The sequence below is a fragment of the Macaca thibetana genome, chromosome 3 (assembly GCF_024542745.1).
Source record: "Macaca thibetana thibetana isolate TM-01 chromosome 3, ASM2454274v1, whole genome shotgun sequence".
NCBI lineage: Eukaryota > Metazoa > Chordata > Mammalia > Primates > Cercopithecidae > Macaca > Macaca thibetana.
This window is the reverse complement of record NC_065580.1, coordinates 77,640,795-77,665,140: the sequence shown is the minus strand read 5'-3', so window position 1 is coordinate 77,665,140 and position 24,346 is coordinate 77,640,795. Positions and strand designations below refer to the sequence as shown.

Here is a 24,346-nt window from a genome sequence, read left to right as displayed (position 1 = left end):
ACCCAGTACCTCAGTTGAAAATGCAGAAATCACCTGTCTTCTGTGTCACTCACACTGGGAGCTGGAGGCTGGAGCTGTTCCTATTCGGCCATCTTTGGTGCACCCTCCGAACTCATCCTTTTTAATGGCTGCATAGTATTCCATGGTGTATATGTGCCACATTTTCTTTATTCAGTCTATCATTGATGAGCATTTGGGTTGGTTCCAAGCCTTTGCTATTGTGAATAGTGCTGCAATAAACATACGTGTGCATGTGTCTTTATACTAGAACTTAAACAAATTTACAAGAATAAAACAACCCCATCAAAAAGTCGGTGAAGGATATGAACAGACACTTCTCAAGAGAAGACATTTATGCAGCCAACAAACATACGAAAAAAAGCTCATCATCACTGGTCATTAGAGAAATGTAAATCAAAACCACAATGAGATACCATCTAATGCCAGTTAGAATGGTGATCATTAAAATGTCAGGAAACATTAGATGCCGGAGAGGACGTGGAGAAATAGGAACACTTTTACACAGTTGGTGGAGTGTAAATTAATTCAACCATTGTGGAAGTGTGGCAATTCCTCAAGGATCTCGAACCAGAAATACCATTTGACCCAGCAATCCCATTACTGGGTCTATACCCAAAGGATTACAAATCATTCTAGTATAAAGACATGATTTTTTTAAAAAAGTAAAACACCTTTCTTTCTTGTTTCATTATATATCATGAATTTGGATGAAATTTCGATGTTTTAGTCCAGAAAATTTGCTTTTGAAACAAAAACCCTTTGTTCTTTAGATACCAAACATTTCTTAGAGCATCTTAGATGTTAAGCATTCTGCAACATTTGGCCTTAGCTGGGGTGTAATAATAGAAAGAGCAGGCAGAGGTGTCTGCAGCTAAGATTTTGGTAAGCAATCAAAAAGTGATGACTGTTGCTTTTATTTCAGCTGTATTATTGTTTTCTGCTACCCTAATTCCCAATCTCAAAATTGATTGAGTTCATGGTAAATATTTTGGAATATATTGTTAAGCTGTCTAGTGTTAGGAAATGGAGAAAGGCCATAAAAATATTAAAGAAATTAGTGTTATTTTCTCATAGCAGTGGCTAAGAATGAAATGAACTCCTCTCAACTTCACATCTTTCACACTTGCTTTGGATGTCCCAGCACCCAAAAATCTGTGCCTGGAGGTGGGCTGTGTGTGTGTGTGTATACACACAAATACACCCACACCAAGTGGTGGGAAAATCTACAACTTGGGGATTCAGGATGCATGACACAGAGGAGGGGCATTATTTCCTGAGTTTTATTTGAAATTGTTAATATCAGAGAGCTAGGGAAACACAGCATGGCTGAACTTGTCCTTATATGTTCCCAAAAGCAAACTAGTACTTTTTTTACTTGATATTATTAGAAACACAAAATGTGAATTTTTTTGTGTGTAGTTGAGTGTCACCAGAGACCAGGATGAAAATGATAAGGCTCCAGAGCCAACCTGGGCTGATGATCTGCCTGCCACTACCTCATCTGAGGCCACCACCACCCCCAGGCCACTGCTCAGCACCCCTGTGGGTGGGGCAGAGGGTAGGTAAACCAGAACTCCAAGTCCCATTTTGATTCTACAGTATCGTGCACAGATTTGGTGCACAAAGGTAAGAGAGATCTGCCAACCTGCTACTGTATCTACAATGTGCGGAAGGCACAGGGTTACCCAGAGAGAAAATGTTATGATTCTAAATAAGCAGGACAAAATATAGTTTTCACTGGACTATATGCAGAATTTGAAAACTGGCTGGTTGTGGAGTAAATTTGGTCTATAAAGAATTTCAAAGTTCTTATAGTATTTATTATTTTAATTTGAATGCTTTTAGAGGGGATTATGTTCTCCTATTTGCCGTAGTCCATACTGCTCCCTATTGTCTTACATGTGCCCTTCACACATGTAGACATTTGAATTTTTGAACCTTTTATTGCATAGGAAAGAGAAGCTAAAATCTAGATTCTGATTCATTAACATATTTTCTATAGAGTTCACATCTATAGAAAATTGTATTATTATGTACATATTTTCTGCAGAATATGAGAGACAATTTTTGTGCTCAAAAGTTTAGATTAGCTTTAAAATGAATTAAACATATACATTATTTGGTTTTGTTTTTAAGGGCAAAGGTAGTAGAAATACATGACTCTTTTTCCATTTGGTCTAGGGAGTCTGCATAGTAGAGGTAGATTTAGAGGTAAGTTTTAGAAAATAAATGAATCGGGCCGGGCGCGGTGGCTCAAGCCTGTAATCCCAGCATTTTGGGAGGCCGAGACGGGCGGATCACGAGGTCAGGAGATCGAGACCATCCTGGCTAACACGGTGAAACCCCGTCTCTACTAAAAAATACAAAAAACTAGCCGGGCGAGGTGGCAGGCGCCTGTAGTCCCAGCTACTCCGGAGGCTGAGGCAGGAGAATGGCGTAAACCCGGGAGGTGGAGCTTGCAGTGAGCTGAGATCGGGCCACTGCACTCCAGCCTGGGCGACAGAGACTCCGTCTCAAAAAAAAAAAAAAAAAAAAAAGAAAATAAATGAATCAAGACATACCCCAAATCTGGGAAAATGTTTAAGGAAGATAGAGAGAGTACTGGTTTAGCTATTGCAAAATAACGCTTCTGACATATAAATCCCAGAGAGCAATTATCTATTTGGGGTTTTTTGTTTGTTTTTTGGCTTCTCCTACCTTGGAATCACTTCCTCAAGTAGGAAATACTAATCAAGGCACGAGTGCCACACAATAAAAAGGGATTTAACAAATGAGGAGTTCCATAATTAAAGGAACCTTATCAGGACAATGTGGTTTTATTGTTACAGCTATCCTATGCTTTCTTATAGTAGGTGTATTTCTACGATAAGACAATATGACATTAGAAGGTCATAGCATGTTTTTAGTGTCCTGCAAGAGCTGTTCTTTTTAAAAATAATTGTAATATAAAGACAGTCCCGCATTTTACTTTTTTTTTTGTAACTGAAAGAGTTTTCCTTTCATAGTGGGCAATTGCATGCGATCATAGTGGTGCTTTCTGTGAACAGAGTGGGAGGAAATGTGTACAGAAAGTGGAAATGTTATTCCATATTTTCATTTGATTGTAAATCAAATCCAATGTAAATGAAAGAAGTCCTGTCTTTCTAATCCCCACAAAAGTATTAGCCAATGAAGTCTCACATAGGCCCTCAGAGAAATAAGCATTTTTAATGTGGTTTCATGAGGATCAAAAACTTTCATGTTTTCAAAAGAATTAATATCTAGTAGCAGAGTTTCAGGTGGTGAGGGAAATATTTTGGGCTTAGAACCACATTTTCTTAGTTGGTTCATTAGTGTGCATGAAGAATAAAGTTTATTTATATAACTTTATAAGGTTTTTATTTTTCATGTCTTCAGTATAAGAAAAATCCATAACACATTTTCCTTTTCTCACTCTAGATCCTAGATGTTTGGAAGCCTTGAAACCTGGAAACTGTGGTGAATATGTGGTTCGATGGTATTATGACAAACAGGTCAACTCTTGTGCCCGATTTTGGTTCAGTGGCTGTAATGGCTCAGGAAATAGATTCAACAGTGAAAAGGAATGTCAAGAAACCTGCATTCAAGGATAAGCAAGTAAATTGGCCTGTCTCTATCAAAAGCCTAGAACTCTCTAATTTCCACATATTCACCCAATACAAATATAGACTATATTTGAGTGTATACTGAGTATTTACACCTTATAAATGCAATTGAAATCTCACTACAGCCCTAGGATGTAGGTATTATTAACCACTTATATAGGTAAGGAAGCTGAGTCTCTGAGAAGTTTAGTAACTTGTCAACTGACACCCAACTAAAAAGTGTCAGAGCTGAGGATTTAGACTTAGAGCTGTGTAACTTCAATACACAGGCTCTATCTACTTCACAACCTGCAATGTGATTCTGATTCCTTTAATTCCTGTTGTATGTACTATGTCAGCTCAAGCCCCTACCCCTGCCCCTGCCCATACCTCCACCCACTCCCTCCCCAACCTCCTTATGTCCCTGACAGTAGCAAGACATACGTGATAGGAAGGACTTTGGTGTGGGAATTAGAAATGATGTGAATGTTCATGCAGGAGTGCTGGGATAGGAGTAGGGATGGTGAAGGTAGTTAGATGTTTGCCTCACTTGCCCTGAAAGTGGTAACAGGAAGAAACCAATCCGAATTAAAATTACTTAAATGTATCACAAACTGTCACTTTGTATTCCTCCAACATGTTTGGTAACAAAGTGTTTAATGTATGTTAAAACAATATACCCTTTTATACCCTTCCATTAAGATATGTCAATGGGCCCTTCCATTTTATGGAGTGGAATTGGAAGGCTCTTGACAGCCAGGAACCACTTGAAGTTGCCATCCACTCTTGAACAGCATGTATTAAACAGTATTAAAGATAGGACTCACACTGAAAAGTGAGCCACCAAATTGAAACGCGAATAATGGAGAGTAACGGAGAATTGACTCTGTCATTTTATAATACTTTTGCAAGATCCTGTCTGGGAAGAGCATTAGTTCTGATCTGAGTTCAGACTGCACTTGCATATTTCTTTTCTTTTTCCCAGACTGAGTCTTGCACTGTCACCCAGGCTGGAGTGCAGTGGCGCAATCTCGGGTCACTGCAACCTCCCCGTCCTGGGTTCAAGTGATTCTCCTGCCTCAACCTCCTGGGTAGCTGGGATTACAGGCACGCACCATCATGCCCAGCTTGACGTCGGGATCCACCCGCCTTGGCCTCCCAAAGTGCTGAGATTACAGGCGTGAGCCACCCCGCCCAGCCGCATATTTCATCTTACAAAACTCTTTCTAGGCTGGGCACTGTGGCTCACGCCTGTAATCCCAGCACTTTGGGAGGCTGAGGCGGGCAGATCACCTGAGGTCAGGAGTTTGAGAACAGCCTGGCCAACATGATAAAACCCCATCTCTACTAAGAACACAAAAATTAGCTGGGCCTGGTGGTGCGTGCCTGTAATCTCAGCTACCCAGGAGGCTGAAGCAGGAGAATCGCTTGAACCTGGGAGGCAGAGGTTGCAGAGAGCCAAGATCGCGCCACTGCACTCCAGCCTGGGTGACAGAGCGAGACTCTGTCTCAAAACAAAAACAAAAACAAAAACAAAAACACTTTCTCCTTCTATCAGGTCTACCCTCATTCAATTCAACAGTGCAAAAAGGAGCACTCAAGAAGGAGATGGAAGAATAGCCATCTTAGCAGAAATAATGATATATATAATTTTTTTATTTAATTAAAATTGTGTTAGGTAATATTTGATACTACAAAAGAAGATAATGTATCATGCTTGTCATTTTAAAAACACAATAAGATGAACACCAGTGAACACATCAACTAGAGAATGAAGCAAACATCACAAATTCTACCGAAGCTTCCCGTGTGGCCCTCCGCCATCCCGGCCCTCTGTTCCATGCCAGGGATATCCCATTTTGAACTTCGTGTTTACCACGTCAATGTGCTGTTGACTTTTATAGGCAATTTTATATGTAAAATTCTATATATCTCTATGTGTCACTAAACAATAAATATTTAGCCTTGCTTATTTTAGAGTTTTACAGAAATGGTGTCAATGGCGTCATACACTAGTCTTCCGCAACTTACCATCTTCATTCAATATTATAACTAATCCATATATTTTATGATACATAAATGTACTCCTAAATAATTTCTTATTTAGCTTTTTTGAGCTTTTGAAAACTTGCATCATAATATGCAATTCTCTACAACTCACTAGATTATTACATTATAATTCATAGATGTTCATTTACTTCCACGGTTGTATATTTATGTGAATATACCACAATATGCCTCATCTGTGATCAGTTAAGTTCTTCTATTTCATTTTCCTCAGTATTCTGCCACTGTTGCTGTGAATGTTCTTATTCGTGTCTCTGAGTACACATACACCAGTGTTTTTCTGGAGTATATTCCCCAAAAGTAGGATTTCTGGGTTGCAGAGTATGTAAGCGTTCAAAACTAGTGTATCATACCCATTTGTTTCCTGAAGTGTCTGAGCCAATTTATTATAAATTCCCAGCAGTTGCCTATAAAAGTTCCCATTGCTTGATATTCTTATCAGCACTTAGTATTATCAGATTTCTTGATTTTGCTAGTATAGGTGTAAAATGGTATCTTATTTTATTTTATATTTGTTTTTGAGATGGAGTGTTGCTCTGTTGCCCAGTGTTACAGTGGTACAATTTCAGCTCACTGCAACCTACACCTCCTGGACTCAGGTGATCCTCTCACCTCAGCCTCCTGAGTAGCTAGGACTACAGCTGCCTGCCACCATGCCAAGCTAACTTTTGTATTTTTAGTAGAGGTGGGGTTTTGCCTTGTTGTCCAGGCTGGTCTCGAACTCCTGGCCTCAAGTGATCCATGAGCCTCAGCCTCCCAAAGTGTTTGGATTATACGTGTGAGTCACTGCGTCTGGCCAGTATATTATTTTTATTTGCCTTTCTCTGGTGACACCTTACCAGTTTATTTACCTTCTATGCTGCTGCTTCTGCGAAATACCTGTTTATAATTAGGAAAGATTTTCTTTATTGGATTGTTTGTCTTTTCCTTATTGAGTTCTTGGAATTCCTATATATGTGAAATCTAAATCTTTGCTAATTATTTGTGTTGCTAATACCTTCATAGTGTGTCTTTTTACTTTTTTCTTGCTTTAAAAAACTCAATTTTAATGCAGTCCAATTTACCCATCTTTCGTTTTGTGGCTGGAACTTTTGTTCCTTCTTTACGCCACTTAGCCTGTCAGCCTCTCAGCCATTTTTCTCAGGTGAGAAACTTCCCTAGGACAAAAATGACTCTGAGTGCTGGCTCCACCTCACTAGATAATCATCTTCATGCAAGGTAACTTCTTAGGAGCCTGTTAGCTCTTTGGTGTCAGAGGCATCCAAACCAGAGTGACTCCACCTTGAATAAAAGCTGCGTAAAGCCAAACCTGCTGGGTAACATTCCCAGGAAGTTAGGTAGTCTTGGTCACAAGATATTTATGGTTAAGGGAATAAGTTAATGGTGCTAACTAATTAAGTAAGACTCAGAAGTTATGGAAGTATCCCAATATTTTAAGAACAAAAAGCATTCTTAGTTTTAGAGTTTCACTTTAGAAATAACAATATACTCATAGATTCTTGCTGAAATCAATTTAGTATTGAAGAGAATAACAATACTAATAGCCTGTCACAAGCTGATCACAAGTCTTTATAATAAAGCACATTGTTTTTAGCTCTAATACCCTATATAAGCAAGTATTAGGTTTAGGTAGGGGCATTCCTCCTCTTGCTTTTTGAGGACACCCCACTCTGTAATAAGAGTAATCTCTAATAAACTATCTTAATTTCACTATACTTTGATACTTGCCCTGAATTATTTACTGCATGCAATCCATGAACCAGCTCTTGTGGTCTGGGTTGACACCCCTTTTCCAGTAACATTGGTGATTTCTAGGTGCTTAAAAAAAATTTTTTTTTGGCCAGTTGCCATGGCTCATGCCTGTAATCGCAGCGCTTTGGGAGACTAAGGTGGGCAGATCGCTTGAGCCCAGAAGTTTCAGACCAGCCTGGGCAACATGGGAAAGCTCCATCTCTACAAAAAAAAATTAAAAATTAGCCAGACATCATGATGGGTGCCGGTAGTCCCAGCTACTTGGGAGGCTGAGGTGGGAGGATCACTTGAGTTCAGGAGGTCAAGGTTGCAGTCAGAGTGACACCAAGACCCCATCTCAAAAAAAAAAATTGTTTTCCCTTTATCTTCTTTAGTTGTCCTTAGCATGAAAATGGGTATGAGTTATAGAAATAGCCTTTACCATATTTTTTGTTGTAGGATGGAGAGCTATGGGTATTTTCTCATTTCCTGGATGCCCACAGTGCATTAAAACATAGGTATTGGTCACCATATTGTTGTTGGAAAGTAGAAGAACCCTTTAGAGTATCTAGGCTGCTATTTTGACAGGAGAAAAAGTACTTACATTTCTTGTTCAAGCTTTTCACAACTTTGCCCACATAGAAAACTGATATGGAAGCATGTTGTAAATGTTGACTTGGGTGTTTGTCCCTTTGTCTGCAATGTCCTTTTCCTCCTTTCCTGAATGACCACATCTTAATACTGCAAGGACAACCTGAAGACCTCTTCCTTTGTGGTACCCTCTCGTCTCTACCAATTGAGTGGCAACCAAAATGAGTGGCTGAAGCACGGGTCTCAATGATCGAGGTTTATTAAGCCAGCTTTAGGGCAAATCCAGGGAAAACACCCATTTGAAGGAGGTTTCAGAAAGTTTAGTATTTATACATTTCTGCAAAGTGGGGAAGGCATGTAGGAAGAGGGGCAGCTAGCCAGTAAGGCAAATAGTTATTTTCCCGTGTGTCCTTCATTAGTGCCCAGATCTACATTTTACACAAGACAAGTTGAAAGTCTGAAGAGAAAAAGAGAGTGAAGCAAGAGCCAATTATGTAGATATCTCTGGGCAGGTGGAGAAAAGATTGATCTCTTGTCTTTGTTGTGCACCTGGGAAGATAAACTTGTAATCAATATTATCAGCGTGGAATTGAACAGACTTCAGTTTAGGAACTAGACTTGGATTGTAGACCTATAGTTACAATTGGCATGTCCTTGCTTGTGGGAGGCCAGGAAAGAATTTATCTATGAATGATATGTTGGGGGCAGTGCTTTCCGGATGCCTAATGCCTTTTACCTTTCCGTGGGGATCTGGCTGATGCACAATGTTAGTAACAGCTATTCATTTGGAAGAAGAGTAGTGCAATGACTCAGCCCCAGGCTTAACCTTTTCTTTTGCATAAGAATTTGAGGAGGTCCCGAGATTTTTTTCCTTTCCCTTACGTGGTTCACTCACTCCCAACACTGAGGACCCAAAGCCCTTGGCTTATGCCTCCATTCTGCACACTGACGTCAGGCTGAGCTACTTTGCTCTTAGTTGAGGCACATCTGCATTCATTTCCTTTCTCTGCTATAACACATTACTACAGATTTGATGGCTTAAACAACAACAGTGTGTTATGTTATGATTTTGTAGGTCAGAAGTCTGATGAAGGTCTCACTGGGCTAAAATCAAGGTGTTCCTAGGACTGTGTTTCTCCTGGAGGATCTGAGGGAGAATTCATTTCCTTGTCTTTCCCAACATCTAAAGGCCACCCACATTCCCTGGCTCATAGTTCCTCTATTTTTAAAGCCAGCAACAGCAGGTTGGGCCCTTCACATTCTGCCATCCTTCTGGTTTTCTGAGTAGAGTTGGGAAAGATTTTCTGCTTTTAAGGACTCATGTGATTAGATTAGGCCCACCTGAATAATCTAGAATAATCTTGCCACCTCAAAGTCCTTCAGTTTAGTTACATCTACAAAGTCCCATTTGCCATGTAACGTAGCATATATACAGGAGAGTTTAGGGAGCAGACATCTTTGGGGCCATTATTCTATCTACCACAGCAGCTGTGTCCTCTGCCTGCTCTCTGAGTTACTTACCAGCGAAGACATGCCTTGTTTATCTTTGTATCCCTAGTTCCTTACATTTAAGAAGAATTCAATAAATTAAAAAATTGAACTCATTTTATGAAAGTCATTACAGAACTAATTCATTTAAAGTCACACCAGACTGTAAAAATTAGGAATCCTTAAAGCCTGTTTTAATCAAGTTAAGAAAATATGGGCTCTTAGAATTACCAAGCAATTTTAGAGTCTTCCAATCCTATGTCCCCTCTGTTCCTATTGTAACCTTTAGACAAATACCCCAAGCAACTGGGCATTCTTGGGGTTTCAGGAAGGTTATTGTCTCTTCCAAGGGCAGCTCATTCTTAGAGAACACTGACTCCCACTGCTGTAATCGGAGCTGGATGTCTTCTGTGGCTTCTGGCCTCCTACTCTGACCTTGTGAAGCCAATCATAATAATTGTGTTAGTATTTTAAGACAGTCAATATATCCTCTCTCATTCTGGCTGCTGCTGCAGCTTCTCCTGTTTCCATGGCTCTTTTACCATCCTATCCTCTAATTCTGAGCATGCCCTCTGGCTTGTAAGGATGTTCTTGGTGACTAAAGTGGGGGAGAAGAACAAACCACCATGTTCCTTGTTCTAATTCTTATATTCTTATGGATTCTACCTCGGATGGCTGCCACATCAATAAAAGACAAAATGTCCCTCTAGTTTGGCAGCAGAACAAAACTGAGAAATTACATAGTCAGAATTCTAAATTAACAAGTAAACTGGGACTTGTGGATTGCATAGACAGCAAAGACTTTCTCTGTTTTTCTCTGAAATTGACTAGAGGCTTAAATTTTATTTTCACCACCCTTCAGATTTGCCCTTAAACTTCACACTCAGTTTCTTGACATCATTTGTCAATGCTAATGGAATGCTCCAGCTATTTCCTTCTTGGCATATCAGTTGGTATTATGTTAAATGTATCATTTGGATACTTTTCTTCTGTACATCTTAATGAGGAGTGCTATGGTTTGCCAGTATCTGCAACTTGGGATTTTTCTCAAACTGATTCCATTAAGAATAAATCACTGCTCAGACTTGCCTTCAGCTGTTTTTTGTTTGTTTGTTTGTTTAAAAAAAAACAAAAAACAGAATATCTCCCTGCTGGAAAATAAAACAAAATAAAAACAACTCTTGCTCAGTGGGTCTGTTCTATCTTTCTTCTTCCTGTTCCTCTCCACCCTGAGACTGTCATTGCACCTGGCTTCCAAATTGACTTCCTCTTCTCTCGTCTTTATCTGCCCAGCACTGTGGAGTTACAGTAATTCTGATTCAATTATTTTCCTCCTTCAAGTGTGTTAAGGGCCCTTCATATTCTTTAAGAGAAACGGCAAACCTTTTAGCATCATATTCAAGGTTTTTCAGGACCTCTCTGTCATTTATATTTCCAGGTTATCTCTCTCCATGTCCTTAAACGTGTTCTTCAATTCAGCTATACTGAACTATTTGCTTCTTTTTGAGAGCATTATTCATTTCCCTTTGGAATTTTCCCTTCTTCACTCCCTCCCTTACTCTCTCCCTCTCTCCCTTTTTCTTTCTCTTCTTTACTTCCTTACTTACCAAGATGAAGTAACAGGGACCAAATTCTCTCTCATGCCTGAAACAACCAAAAACAGATAAAATATATGAAAAGATGCTTTGCAAGACATAGTAAATCAGGCAAGGAAGAGCAGTGATCCCTGAGAGGCAGGAAAGAAAGTGAGGTGAGCCCTACAATGGCCCCAGCTTACTGCTTTGAGAGAGTTTCCAGGCCATCACACAGAGAGGGGACACCAAGTCAGAGCCTCGTAGTTTCCCAGAATGGAGGGGGAAATACTGGAGTCCAGGAAGACTAAGGCAGCTAGAATTCTGAGGGAAGAGTACTGTAAAGAAAGGAATTTCACAGAAAGAAAACTTAGGAGATCTGCAGAGGGTTCGCCTTGAGCATTTGGTTAAGTACTGAGGGGTGAATGCAAGTGAGGAAACTATCCAAAGCCACTAACAGAACCAACTGAAAGGATTAGAGGGAGCAGGTGCTAATACTGGGCTGGAAATAGTGCTTGTCACACCAGCCAGACTGGAAAACCTCAAGATTCATGAAGTATTGGATAGACTACATATTCTGGGCCATAAATAAGTGCTAATAAACTTAAAAGAACTCAAATCATACAAAGTATGTTCTCTTATCACAATGGATTTAAAATGGAAATCAATTATAAACAATATATTTGGAAAACTCTGAAATATTTCTAAACCATATAGAATACTTTAAGGTCCATATGTCAAAAAATAAACCATAAAGGAATTTTTAAAATGTTTTGAATTGATTGAAAAGGACACAACATATCAAAATTAGTAGCTGGGTACTGTGGCTCATGCCTATAATCTCAGCTATTTAGGAGTCTGAGGAGGGAGGATTGCTTGAGACCAGGAGCTCAAGAGCAGCCTGGGCAACATAGTGAGATGCCATCTCTAAAAAAGTAATTTAAAAAATTGTCTGGGTGTGGTGGCAGGTGCCTGTAGTTCTAGCTACTGGAGAAGCTGAGACAGAAGGCTCACTGGAGCCCAGGAGTTCAAGGTTGCAGTGAACTATGATTGTGCCTTAAAAAATATTGTGGGATGCTGCTAAAGCAGTACTTAGAAGGAAATTTATAGCACCAAATGTCTACTAGAAAAGAAGAAAGGTCTCGAATCAATGACTTAAGCGTCCACCTTAAGAAATGAGAAAAGAAGAGCAAATAAGTAATAAAAAACAGAGCAGAAATGAATGAAATAGAAAGCGGAAAATAAATAGATATATGCATGTCAAAACTTCTTAAATTGTATGTTTTAAATATATGCAGTTTATTATATGTCATTTATATCTCAATAAAGCTTTTAAATGTTTTTTAAAGTATCTTGTAGGAGGAGAGAGAGAGTGAGTGAGTAAGAGTGTGCTAGAACTCACCAGAGACTGGAGATCTCTTATGAGCTTGGCATTTTAATTTACACTGCCCCTACCTAGAGGTGAATGTGTCTCCTTTGGTGACCTGAATCTGATTATCATATTTGCATCTCCTAATCTTAAGGGGAGAAGCTGGGGTTTTGAGAGATGGATGGAGATCTTCACCTCCCCCTTATACTACTTAACTCATAGAGCAGCTGGAATCACTCCAATGATAATTCCAAGTCCTTCTGAACCCCAACTTTACTCTCATTGTCCTTGTCTTAGTCAATGGCATCACAACGTATCCAGTTTCCCAAGCTTACCTTCAGCCGTTACCATCCTCTCCCTTTCTGTAACTCACTGAGTCCTGTCAATTAGACCTCAGAAATCTCTCACATCTGTTTCCTCCTCTGTATGTTGACTTCTGCTATTTTTAAATGTTCTCCTTATTTTTATTAGTTGCCATGCCAATTAATGCCTCATAGAATGATTAGAAATATTCTTCCTAAGATACATATCAGATTATTTTAAAGTATTACCGCTGTCCCCCATTGCCTACATGATGAGGCTCAACTTCCTTACCAGGGCTGATAATGCCTTTCACAATCCAGCCTTCATCCTGTTTCAGCATCCCCTCCACACTTTATGTTTCAGCTCCAGCTGAAACTGGAGCTGAATAATTCCAAACATGTTAGGTTAATATGCTTAATAATCCCAAACATATTAGGTTGAGCTTGTTTTTGGTATTTTTGCCTTTGTGTCTTTGCACCTGCTGTTTCCTCTATCTCTTCTCCACATGGCAGTCTCCTACATACTATATAAGATTTAGTTAAAATATCATATCTTTAATAAAGTCTTCTTCATCTTTGCCCCAGAAACGGCCCCCTTTTGTTTGACTCCCAAATGGTTTTGCTCCAGTGGTATTTACTAACAGCACAAATAAGATGTTAACTAACTGCAACCTGGGGCAGTGAAGTTGGGCTGAGAGCAATGACTGAAATGCTGGTGTAAAAAGGAGGTAGCCAGAAGAGAGAGGAACTGCTTAGGTTGGACCCTACAGTATTCCCCTTTCTTGGAGCCACTTAGAGACTGAGAACGTTTTCAGAAATATAGCAATAAAATACGAACAGCCATTTTTCTTAGAATAGACATAAGAAAAAGAGCTATGTTCTGGGTATTGAGAGGCTTGCAATTATTAACCCACCCACTGGGAAAGAATTGATTTGCTTAATGACAAAGGGAGCTGTGTCATTCAAAGGAGACTGTAACAGGTATTTTAAGTCAGGGTTCATGCACCAGGGACAAGAAGGAGATCAGTCACTTCCCTACACTGCCTGGTATGGCCAAATACTAACTGAAAGCTCATATACATTGTTTTTTGCTAGTGTGGACATTATAATTCATTTGAATCAAGATCCATCACTACATGGAAAAAAGCACTCTGGTATTAAGAAGTGAAAGTCAGGTTTCTTAATTCATGTCTGCTAAAATCATCTTGCAACTCATTTATCTGATTTGTTTGATAAAGAAAAATAATTTTAAATATCTTAAGATAAAGCTTTAAAACTTGACCCTATAGATAATACTTATACTTCCAGTATCAAAAGGCTCTGGCAAATAATTTTTAAGTGGAATGTTGGTATAACAATTGGGAAAGTTTTTCTCGTGATATATTTGCTATCTGCCTTTTCCCAGAACTGTTAGTTCAAATTAATGAATATCTCTCCGAAGCCCTTTTCCCAGTACAAATACTGCCCCCCTTCAGTTTATTTTTGTTTAACCTAGAGCTTAAATGAGTTTCCAAAATGAGTGAATTTTTCATTATTTTATTTTGAGAAAGATCTCTCAAATCAATACTATAGGAAATTCAATGGTATCATTTGATTTCCTGAACCATCAACTATAATATAAAATAGACGAGAACATATTAAAGGGCTTGAGTCATTTTCTGGTATTTTCTGTATGTTTTCTTTAGTTTCTACTTCCACAATGGAAGAAATCTTTATTTTCATTCTAATTCAAACAACACTGTATCACCTTTAAGAGAGAGGGCTTTTGTAATTCTCTAGATTCTCTTCATTTAAGAAAGAGTGTTTAGAATGAGTACTTTAGTAAATATAGATTCTTATTAATAAAAAATTTTGAATCAGTTTAAAATTAGAGACTTCCATTCCTAGCGATACGCAGAACTACTTTATTTGGGCAAATCCTTATGATGAAAACAACTAATTTCTTGAAGAAAATTGAATACATTTCTTAAAAGATCTCTGAAATCTTAAAAAAATTATTAAAGCTAGCGAATGAGATATTAAGGGGCTCCAAGGCTAAAATCTAAGGGAAAATGGGAAATTAGAACAAGTAGTGGGACACTAGAGCTGATTTTGCCACCAAATACTTGTTATTTCAGAATGTCTTAAACTTTAGTTTTAATAGCTTCTGAATATAAAAAAGGCAAAATTTAAAGCTCAGGATCACACGAAATGAGGAGTTTAATAGGAGACCCTTCTACCAAAAAAACAATGACTGCAAAGCGACATGAAGGAGCTTGTGGATGATGAAAAATAGTCTATATTTGAAAACATAGAGATAATCTCAAGTTAGATGAAAAACATTAAGTCATCCAAGGAACTAAGAATCTCAAGCAGGGTGAATGCTAAGTAAACAAAAACCAAAAAACCAAAACATACATAGCCACATCATTGTCAAACTGCTAAAACCCAAGAATGAATGGAAAATCTGAGAAGCAACAAAAAGAAAAATGACACATTACATTCAGGGGACCAACAAATGTGATTACCAGCTGACTTCCTGTAAAAAACAATGGAGGCCAGAAGACATTTTCACGTTTTCAAAATGCTGAATGACAAATATCTGCCAAAATGGAATTGGATACAAATGAATAAAACTCTTCTTTTAAAATGAAGATTTAAAAAGAGACACAAAAAACAAAAACTGAAGATAATTATTTTCCAGTAGATATGTACTATAAAAAATGGTATAGGAAATTTTTTACCTAAAGGAAAATTATACCAGATGGTAATTTAGATCTACTGGAAGGAACGAAGAACACCAGAAATGGTAACTATGTAGGTAAAAGTAATATACAAATTAATTAGTACAGGATCTTGGATTTTATAATTTGATTTCCTGAGCCACCAAACACAAGATAATAATGAACATATTAAAAGCCTTGAGTAGGTTTCCATTATATTCTGTATGCCTTTTTTTAAGTTTCTACTTCCATCATGAGAAACTTTTATTCTTCTCTCAATACAAACAACATCATATAACTTTTAATAGGTAGGGCATCTGTATTTTCTAATTTCTCACATTTTATTTTATTTTGCTGTTTCTAGTTACTTCATTAAGGGGTTCTTAATAAAATAGCATAATGTGCTGCTTTTGCAAATTCAGCAAGTATATCACACAAAAGAGAACACCCCTCGCCAACACACATACAGCTCTTCAGGCAAAAGGGGTGTGTGTGTGTGTGTGTGTATTTCTTGGCCAAACTCATTTCTCCTGCCCATTTTCTTTTGGTTGTGCACCTGCAATTTGATCTTGCACTGTAATAACTCAATTTGCCTAATCTCATTATACTTGACTAAAAATGAAAAGCAGCATATGTAAGATACATTGACAGGTTTGTAAGAAAAACTGTTTAACCTTCCAGCAGATTGCAACAGTTTAATGCAGGGTTTCTTAGCCTTGTTACTGTTGACATTTTGGCTGCATAATTCTTTGTCATTGGGGGAAATGTCTTGTGTATTATAGATGTTTAACATCCACTAGATGCTAATTTCTCACATTTTGGAAAAAAATTCTATTACTTTTCTTAATGCATTTAAAAAACAGATGATGGGAAACAATACAAAAATTATTTCTCTGTAATTTTGGAATTTAGATCTACATAGTTGTAATATATATGACAAAATAGCACAAAGAAGGTGGATGGAGGTAAATGAAACTATATTATTGCAAATTTTCTGTATTTTATCTGAAATAATTCAATATTAACTATAAGTAGATTGAGATAAACTAAAAATGCATATTATAATCACTAGAACAACTATTAAAAAATAATACAAAGAAATAGAACTAAAAAGTCGTTAGAGGATTACCCTGGCGTACTAAAAATTATTTCATTAATACAAAAGGAGGCAGGAAAAGAAGAAAAAATATGAATAAAAGCCAGACAAGACAAATAATGAGACAATAGGCCAGGTGCAGTGGCTCTCACTTACAATCCAGACCCTGTCTCTACAAAATAAGAATAATGAGAACATAAATAGTAAAAGGACAGCCATACATCAAACTAACAGATAATTACATTAAATACAAGTAGACTAAATACTCATAAGACAAAGAATGTCAGGCTAGATTTTAAAAAGCAAGACTAAACTATATGTAATTAAGAAACATGAATGTCATGAATGTAAGAAATTAAGAAATGCACCTGCACCTTTATTTTTACTGTGTATGTGTGTGTGTGTGTGTGTTTTAAGGTAGGGTCTCACTCTGTCACTCAACTGGAGTGCAGTAGTACAATATAGCACATTGCAGCCTCCAAACTCCTGGGCTCAAGCAATCCTCCCACCTCAGCCTCCCAAGTAACTGAAACTACAGGCATGTACAACCATGTCCAACTAATTTTTAATTTTTTTGTAGAGATCAAGTTGCATTATGTTGCTCAGGCTAGTCTCAAACTCCTGGCCTCAAGCTATACTCTCTCCTTGGCTTTCCAAAATGCTGGGATTATAGGCATGAATCACAGCAGTTGGCCCACAAATGCACTTTAAATATAGAAAGAGAAATATGTTCAGAGTAAAAAGATGAGAAAAATATACAAGGCAAAGAATAAGCATAATAATGCTGGAATGGACGTACTCATATATATTATAATATTCTGCATCTGTATTTGCCAAAACTTATATAAAACTACGTACTTGAAGTGAGTGCATTTTTTATGTGTACATTATACCTCATGAAGTTGATTTTAAAATAAGTAACACATAGATTAACAGCCGATTATGTGTAGTAGAAGACAGAAAACTGGAAGATCATTCAGAAGACCTTCCCTAGCATGCAGCATGAGAAAGGATGAAGAGATTAAAAATAAAAAGGAAAAGTTAAGAGACATGGAAGTTAAAGTGAGCAGTCTAAGATTAATTGGAATTTTAGATTGAGAAGGAAAGAAAGAGGCATGAGGCATAGACAATTTTAAAAAGGTGATACCATGTGAAATTTTTCAGAACTGATGCAAGTTACCAGTTTAAAAGTTCAAGAATCCCAGTGAATCTTAAGGAGGATAAAATTAAAAAACCTACACTTATATATATAATATGAAACTACAGAATACTAAAGACAAGACCAAAGTTTAAAATCAGACAGAGATTACCTCTAAGCAGGAGCAGTTAGATGTACAACTGGCTTCTTAATAAAATCAGTGGAAACTAAAGGACAGTGAAGGAATGTCTTTCATGTTTTGGAAGAAAGTAATTGCCAACCTAGAATTGTATTTCATGGCATGAGGGTGAAAATAGACATTTACTGATGAAAAAGAGTGAGGTCAACTCTAGAAAACTCTAAATAAGTTATAAAAAAAAGTTATTTAGGCAGAAGGAAAATGATCCCCAGTGGAAAACCTGAAAGAATAAGGGGCAAATAAATTGATAAATATGTAGGTAAAAATAAATGAACATTGCCCAAATAGAATAATATTAATAATAATATGATGTTTTAAAAAGAATTAAAATGCAAAACAATGGTAATATATAAATCCAAAGTGAGTAAAAGGAGGTAAGATATTCTAATGTTCTGGTCTGAGGATGAAGATGTTGATTAACTTTAGACTTTGATATGTGAAATATGCATGTGGAATTTTCTAGGAAAATCAGTACAAGAATAGAAACAGAGGACATAGCTTCAAATCTAGTAGATGGAAAAAAAAAAAAAGGAAAAAGATAAAAGTATTTAATTAGTCCAAAAAAAGAAAGTAAAACAAAATGTTAGTCCTATCAGATAAATAAAAAGCCCAACACAAAGTGTTGGATTTAAACCAAAACATATTCATAATTATATTAAATGTATTCAGACCAAGCATTGCAATTAAGAAGCAAAGAGTAATAGATTGGATAAAAATATCTAACTATACATTCTTTTACCAGAGAAAATCTAAAACAAGCAGGAAGAGTAAAAATAAAAATATGGACAAAATACAACATGCTAATACTAACCAAATAAATGTTGGTGTAGTTATGTTAAAGTCAGACAAAGTGATATGAAGGCAAAAGAGCATTATTGGAGATAAAGATTTCACTTCATAATGATAAAAGACTTGATACACCAAGAAGATATAATAATTTAAACTTGTATGTACCTAATAATATAACCTCAAAAGATATAAAGCGAAATGGACTGAACTATAAGGAGAAATGGATGGAGCCAAAATCACAGTGGGAGATTTCTCTCTTTGTAACTGAAAGAATTACACACACAAATCTTTAAGGCAATAGAATATTTGGATAACATGATTAAGTAATTTGATGAAATGGAAGTATATTGAACACTGTGCCTAACAGCTGCAGAATATATATTCTCTTCATGTATAAATGAAATATTTACAAAATGTGACCACATACTGGGCCATAAAAAGCAAAGTTTCAACAAATTTCAAAGGCAAAGGATTTTCTCTGATAACAATGTAGTTAAACTAGAAATCAATGAAAAGTTCATTAAAATATCCTCATATATAAATGAAGAAACACATTTCTAAAATATTCATGAGTCATTAAAAATTCAAATACAAATTAGAAAATACTATATACCTAGAGAGAGATAATTGAAGGAGTGCTTAAAAGGATAGTTTAAGTTGTAAATGTGTATAATAGAAAAGGCTGAAAATTAATAAGAAGTCAGGTGTGGTGGCACACACTTGTAGTCCTGGCTACCCTGGAGGCTAAGGTGGGAGGATTGCTTGAGCCTACAAGTTCGAGGCTGAGGCTGCAGTGAGCCATGATCATGCCAGTGCACTCCAGCCTGGGTAACAGAGCATGACCTTATCTCTAAAAAATTTTAAAAGGAAAATAAATTTTAAAAAAGAAAATAATGAGATTAGAAAAGCATCAGCAAGAATAATTCTAAAAAAGCAAAATGAAGAAAATAAAGAACATAATTCAATGAAGTAGAAAACACGAATAGATATGATCAGCAAAGCTGATTCTTTGAAAAGACTAATAAAATTGACACATCTCTGGTGAAGCTGAGCAGAGGAGAAAAAGAGGGCACAAATAATTATTATATCCTCCTTCTACATCACACACTGGGTGTCTGGAATCTTAGAATTTTCTGTTCAAATGGCTTGAAGCTTGTTTCCAGAGCCTGTTCTGGCCTTAAGTGGCCAAATGGCAGTGTTGCAAGGACTGTGGATAGCACACACAGAGGTGATGACTGTCTACCTATGCATGCGCATGGCTCTGTATGGGTAAGTACAGAATACAGTAGAAAAGAGAAGGGCTTGGACCTTAGCCTGGAGCTGGGGTCATCTCTCCCCATGTGACTACATTTGGATGGAACTCTAATTCTTAAGAGTCTAAGAATTCTAAATTCAAACCAAGTCTTCCTAGTCATTATAAAGGTATATTTACCAAGGTAAGAGGTTATTCCCAGATGGTGTGCAAGTCTACATTTTTTCCCTTCCCCAGAGTTTGCAAATGATTATGGATGGCCTCAGAGAACGGATATGTCATCTGTGTGTCAAGGTGAGCCTGAAAGTACCCGGCAGTAATGCAGGTATAAGTATAAAAAACACAGATTAGAGATCAATCAGGATCTCGCTTAGGGGGAAAAAAAAGATGGGAAGTTGCAATTACTAGTACAAAGTACTTGGTCTAAGTGCAAATCAGTAATAAGGCAGCCAATGAGGAGTCACTGAGCTGATTGCTATGGCCCCATCATTCCCTGCTAAGAGGTTATATTTTCAGGAAAGCCAAGGAGCTCACTGAAGAGGCTGTTGTATATGGGAAAGGATCAAGAAAATCTTGACACAGTGAGCTGGAAAGTTTAGATATCAATAATAACAATATCAAGCAGTCCCAAGAATTTCATTTAGGTCAGAGCACACTCCTGACCTGGGCCAGGTTAGCAGGTTTTCCTATGTACTCTAGCACAATTTACTTCACCAGGAACACTGGAAAGTTCAAACAAGAGTTTGTTTGATAATGGTTTTCAAAAATATTGGGATGGATAATTTTTTAAACTTTTATTACCAAAAAATAATAATGGGCCGGGCATGGTAGCTCATGCTACCATGGTGAAACCTGTCTCTACTAAAAATACAAAAAATTAGCTGGGCGTGGTGGTGTGCACCTGTAATTCCAGCTACTCTGGAGGCTGAGGCAGGAGAACTGCTTGTACCCGGGAGGCGGAGGTTGGAGTGAGCTGAGATCACACCATTGCGCTCCAGCCTGGGCAACAGAGCGAGACCCTGTCTCAATGAAAACAAAAACAACAATAATGTAAGGACTATCAAATCAACATTTGGGCAGGATTTTCAAGTTATTTCTCTTAACCACATTCAGACTTTCATGAAATAAACAAATGTTATTTCTAGTCATGATCATCATGTAGAAACAATTTGTGTGACCTAAAAGTGTACCTAATTTTAACAAGCCAAGGAAAATTTATTTAATTTTCTCACATTTTCTTGTTTAATATGTACTATTTCTTAACTACCTATGAAGTAGTCAAATTTGGTGGACAACACAGCATGGTGATTCTCATGTGGTCATTAAATAATGTGCCTTTTTTCTTTTTTAATAGAAATCAAATTGTAAAAGAGATAGAAGTTTTATGAAAGAAAATGAATGAATGAGATCTCCCAGGAAAGGTGTGTAAAGTGGAAAGAGAACCCTAGGGCACATTTCCCAATTAATAGTAAAGTAATGGCAGCGTATTGAAAATCAAAGAGAAGTCTGTCGAGGATCCCCAGAGGGAGTGACTTGAGAGTCAGAACAGTATTCTGCCTCCGCACGAAAGCCAAAGCGGGAGAGTCAATCGCGATAATGCTAATAAAAGGTTTGGTAAGATTTATATCAAAAGTGTCTACTTAATTGAACAACAGGACAGATACAGAGACCTTAGCAAAAACAGTCTTAGAGGAGTGTTAGGGCTGGTGCAAGACTAAGATACTTAAGGGAGTGAATAGGAAGTAAAGAAGTGAAGAAAGCAAAGAGTAGTATGTTATTTCAATTAATTTAGCTGGGAATTAAGAGGCAAAAGATTGGATTAGATGAAAATAGACATCCATTGTATCAGCTATTGCTGTATAACAAATGGCTTCAAAACTCAGTGGTTTGAAACAATCAGCATTTATTATCCCTCAAATGTCTATGAATGAGCTGGTTGTTTCAGTTAATCTGGGCCTGGCTATGCTCATTCATGCATTTGGAGTCAGCTAAGAACTGGCTAATCTAGGATGAGCCTACTCAGAGTTTTGGAAGTTGATTTTTTTATTGGCTTGGCTGTTTGAGGTAACTGGGCCATGTTTCTCTCATAATCCAGCAAGCTAGTTCACAAGGCAATGGCAGGGTTCTAGAAGAGAGCAGAAGTCTGCAATAACTCTTGAGGCCTCATCATGAATTGGCACATCACCCTGTCATAGCCTGCTGTCCAAAGCAAGTCACAAAGTCAGCCAAAATTCAGCTTAAAGAGAAGGGGATTGACCTCTTGGTAGGAGAAACTCACAGTCTTATTGTAAAGCACATACGTAGATGTAAAGAATAAGGAAAGTCCTAGCTAGAGCAGTCAGGCAAGAGAAAGAAGTAAAAGGCATCCAAATGAGAAAAGAAGTCAAATTATCTTTCTTCACTGATGATATGATACCTAGAAAACCCTAAAGACTCCACCAAAAGGCTCTTAGACCTGATAAACAACTTTGGCAAAGTTTCAGGATACAAAATCAATGTGCAAAAATCAGTAGCATTTCTATACACCAATAACATTCAAGCTGAGAGCCAAATTAAGAACACAATCCTATTTGTAATAACTACAAAGTAAAATACCTAGGAATACATCTAACAAAGGGGTAGAAAGATCTTCACAAGGATTACTACAAAACAGTGCTGACAGAAAGCAGAGATGGCACAAAGAAATGGAAAAATATTCCATGCTATTGGATTAAAAGAATTAATATTGCTAAAACAGCCATACTGCCCAAAGCAATCTACAGATTGCCACCAAACTACCAACATCACTTTTCACATAATTAGAAAAAACTATTCTAAAATTCATATGAAACAAACAAACAAAAAGAGAGCCTGAATAGCCATAGCAATCCTAAGCAAGAAGAACAAAGCTGGAGGCATCACATTACCAGACTTGAAACTACTATAAGGCTACAGTAATGGTACTCATACAAAAACAGATACACAGACCAATGGAACAGAGTACAGAATCTAGAAATAAAGCCACACACCTACAACCATCTGATCTTCAACAAAATCAACAAAAATAAGCTATGGGGAAAGGACTCCATATTCAATAAATGATGCTTGAATAACTGGTTAGCCAGAAGGATAAAACTGAAGAATATGCAGAAGAATAAAACTGGACCCTTACCTTTCACCATATATAAAAATTAATTCAAGATAGATTTAAATGTAAGACGTCAAACTATAAAAATCCTAGAAGAAAACCAAGGAAAGACCATTCTGGACATTGGCCTTGGCAAAGAGTTTATGACTAAGTCCTCAAAAGCAATTACAACAAAAATGAAAATTGACAAGCGGGACCTAATTAAAGAGCTTCTGCCCAGCAAAATAAACTATTACCAGAGTAAACAGAAACCTACAGAATGGGAGAAAATACTTGCAAACTAGGCATCTAACAAAGTTCTAATATCCAGAATCTATAAGGAACTTAAAAAGCAAAAAACAAGTTAAAAAATGGGCAAAGGAAATGAACAGACACTTCTCAAAAGAAGGCATACACGTGGTCAACAAACATTTGAAAAAATGCTCAACATCACTTATTAGAGAAATGCAAATCAAAACTAATGAGATACCATCTCACAAAGTCAGAGTAACTATTATTAAAATGACAAAAAACAACAGATGCTGGTGAAGCTATGGAGAAAAGGGAATGCTTATACACTGCTTGTGGAAATGTAAATCAGTTCAACCACTGTGATTTCTCAAGGAACTAAAACAGAACTACCATTTGGCTTGGCAATTCCATTACTCAGTATATATCCAAAGGCAAATAAATCACTGTATAAAAAAGGCACACACACTCATATGTTCATTGCAGCACTATTCACAATAGCAAAGACATGGAATCTATTAGGTGTCCATCTACAGTGGACTGGATAATCAAGAAAATGTGGTACATATATACCACAGAATACAATGAAGCCATAAAAAGAACGAAATCATGTCCTTGGCAGAAGCATGGATGCAGCTGGAGGCCATCACCCTAAGCAAATTAATGTAGGAACGGAAAACCAAATACTGCATGTTCTTCCTTGGAAATAGGAGCTAAACATTTGGGTACACATGGAAATAAAGATGGGAACAATGGACACTGGGGACTACTAGTGTGGATGGGGAGGGGCCAAGTGGTAAAATACTACTACTGGGTACTATGCTCACTACTTGAGTGACAGAATCATTCATATGCCAAACCTCAGCATCACACAATATACTCATCTAACAAACCTGTGCATGTACCCCCTGAGTCCAAAATAAAAGTTGAGGATACCCTATTTACCCTGGTGTAATTATTACACATTGTATGCCTGTATCAAAATATCTGATGTACCCCATTAATATATATACCTACTATGTCCCCATGAAAATTAAAAATTAAAAAAAAGTTGAAATTATTTTTTTTTTAAA

The 24,346-nt window shown here is 37.2% G+C and overlaps 2 protein-coding genes across 2 annotated transcripts in view; one reads left to right on the top strand and one right to left on the bottom strand.

Annotated features, from left to right (window-relative positions):
* The window catches only part of COL28A1 (collagen type XXVIII alpha 1 chain), a 178,228-nt gene extending 173,839 nt beyond the window's left edge, over positions 1-4,389 (top strand). Inside the window, exons 34-35 of the mRNA XM_050783009.1 lie at positions 1,441-1,579; positions 3,460-4,389. Coding sequence (XP_050638966.1) covers positions 1,441-1,579; positions 3,460-3,632 — 312 coding nt within the window. The 3' untranslated portion in view covers positions 3,633-4,389. The remainder of the gene's footprint in view (positions 1-1,440; positions 1,580-3,459) is intronic.
* Positions 1-24,346, bottom strand: part of UMAD1 (UBAP1-MVB12-associated (UMA) domain containing 1) — a 559,686-nt gene that overhangs the window by 502,515 nt on the left and 32,825 nt on the right. The gene's annotated exons all lie outside the window — the stretch shown is intronic.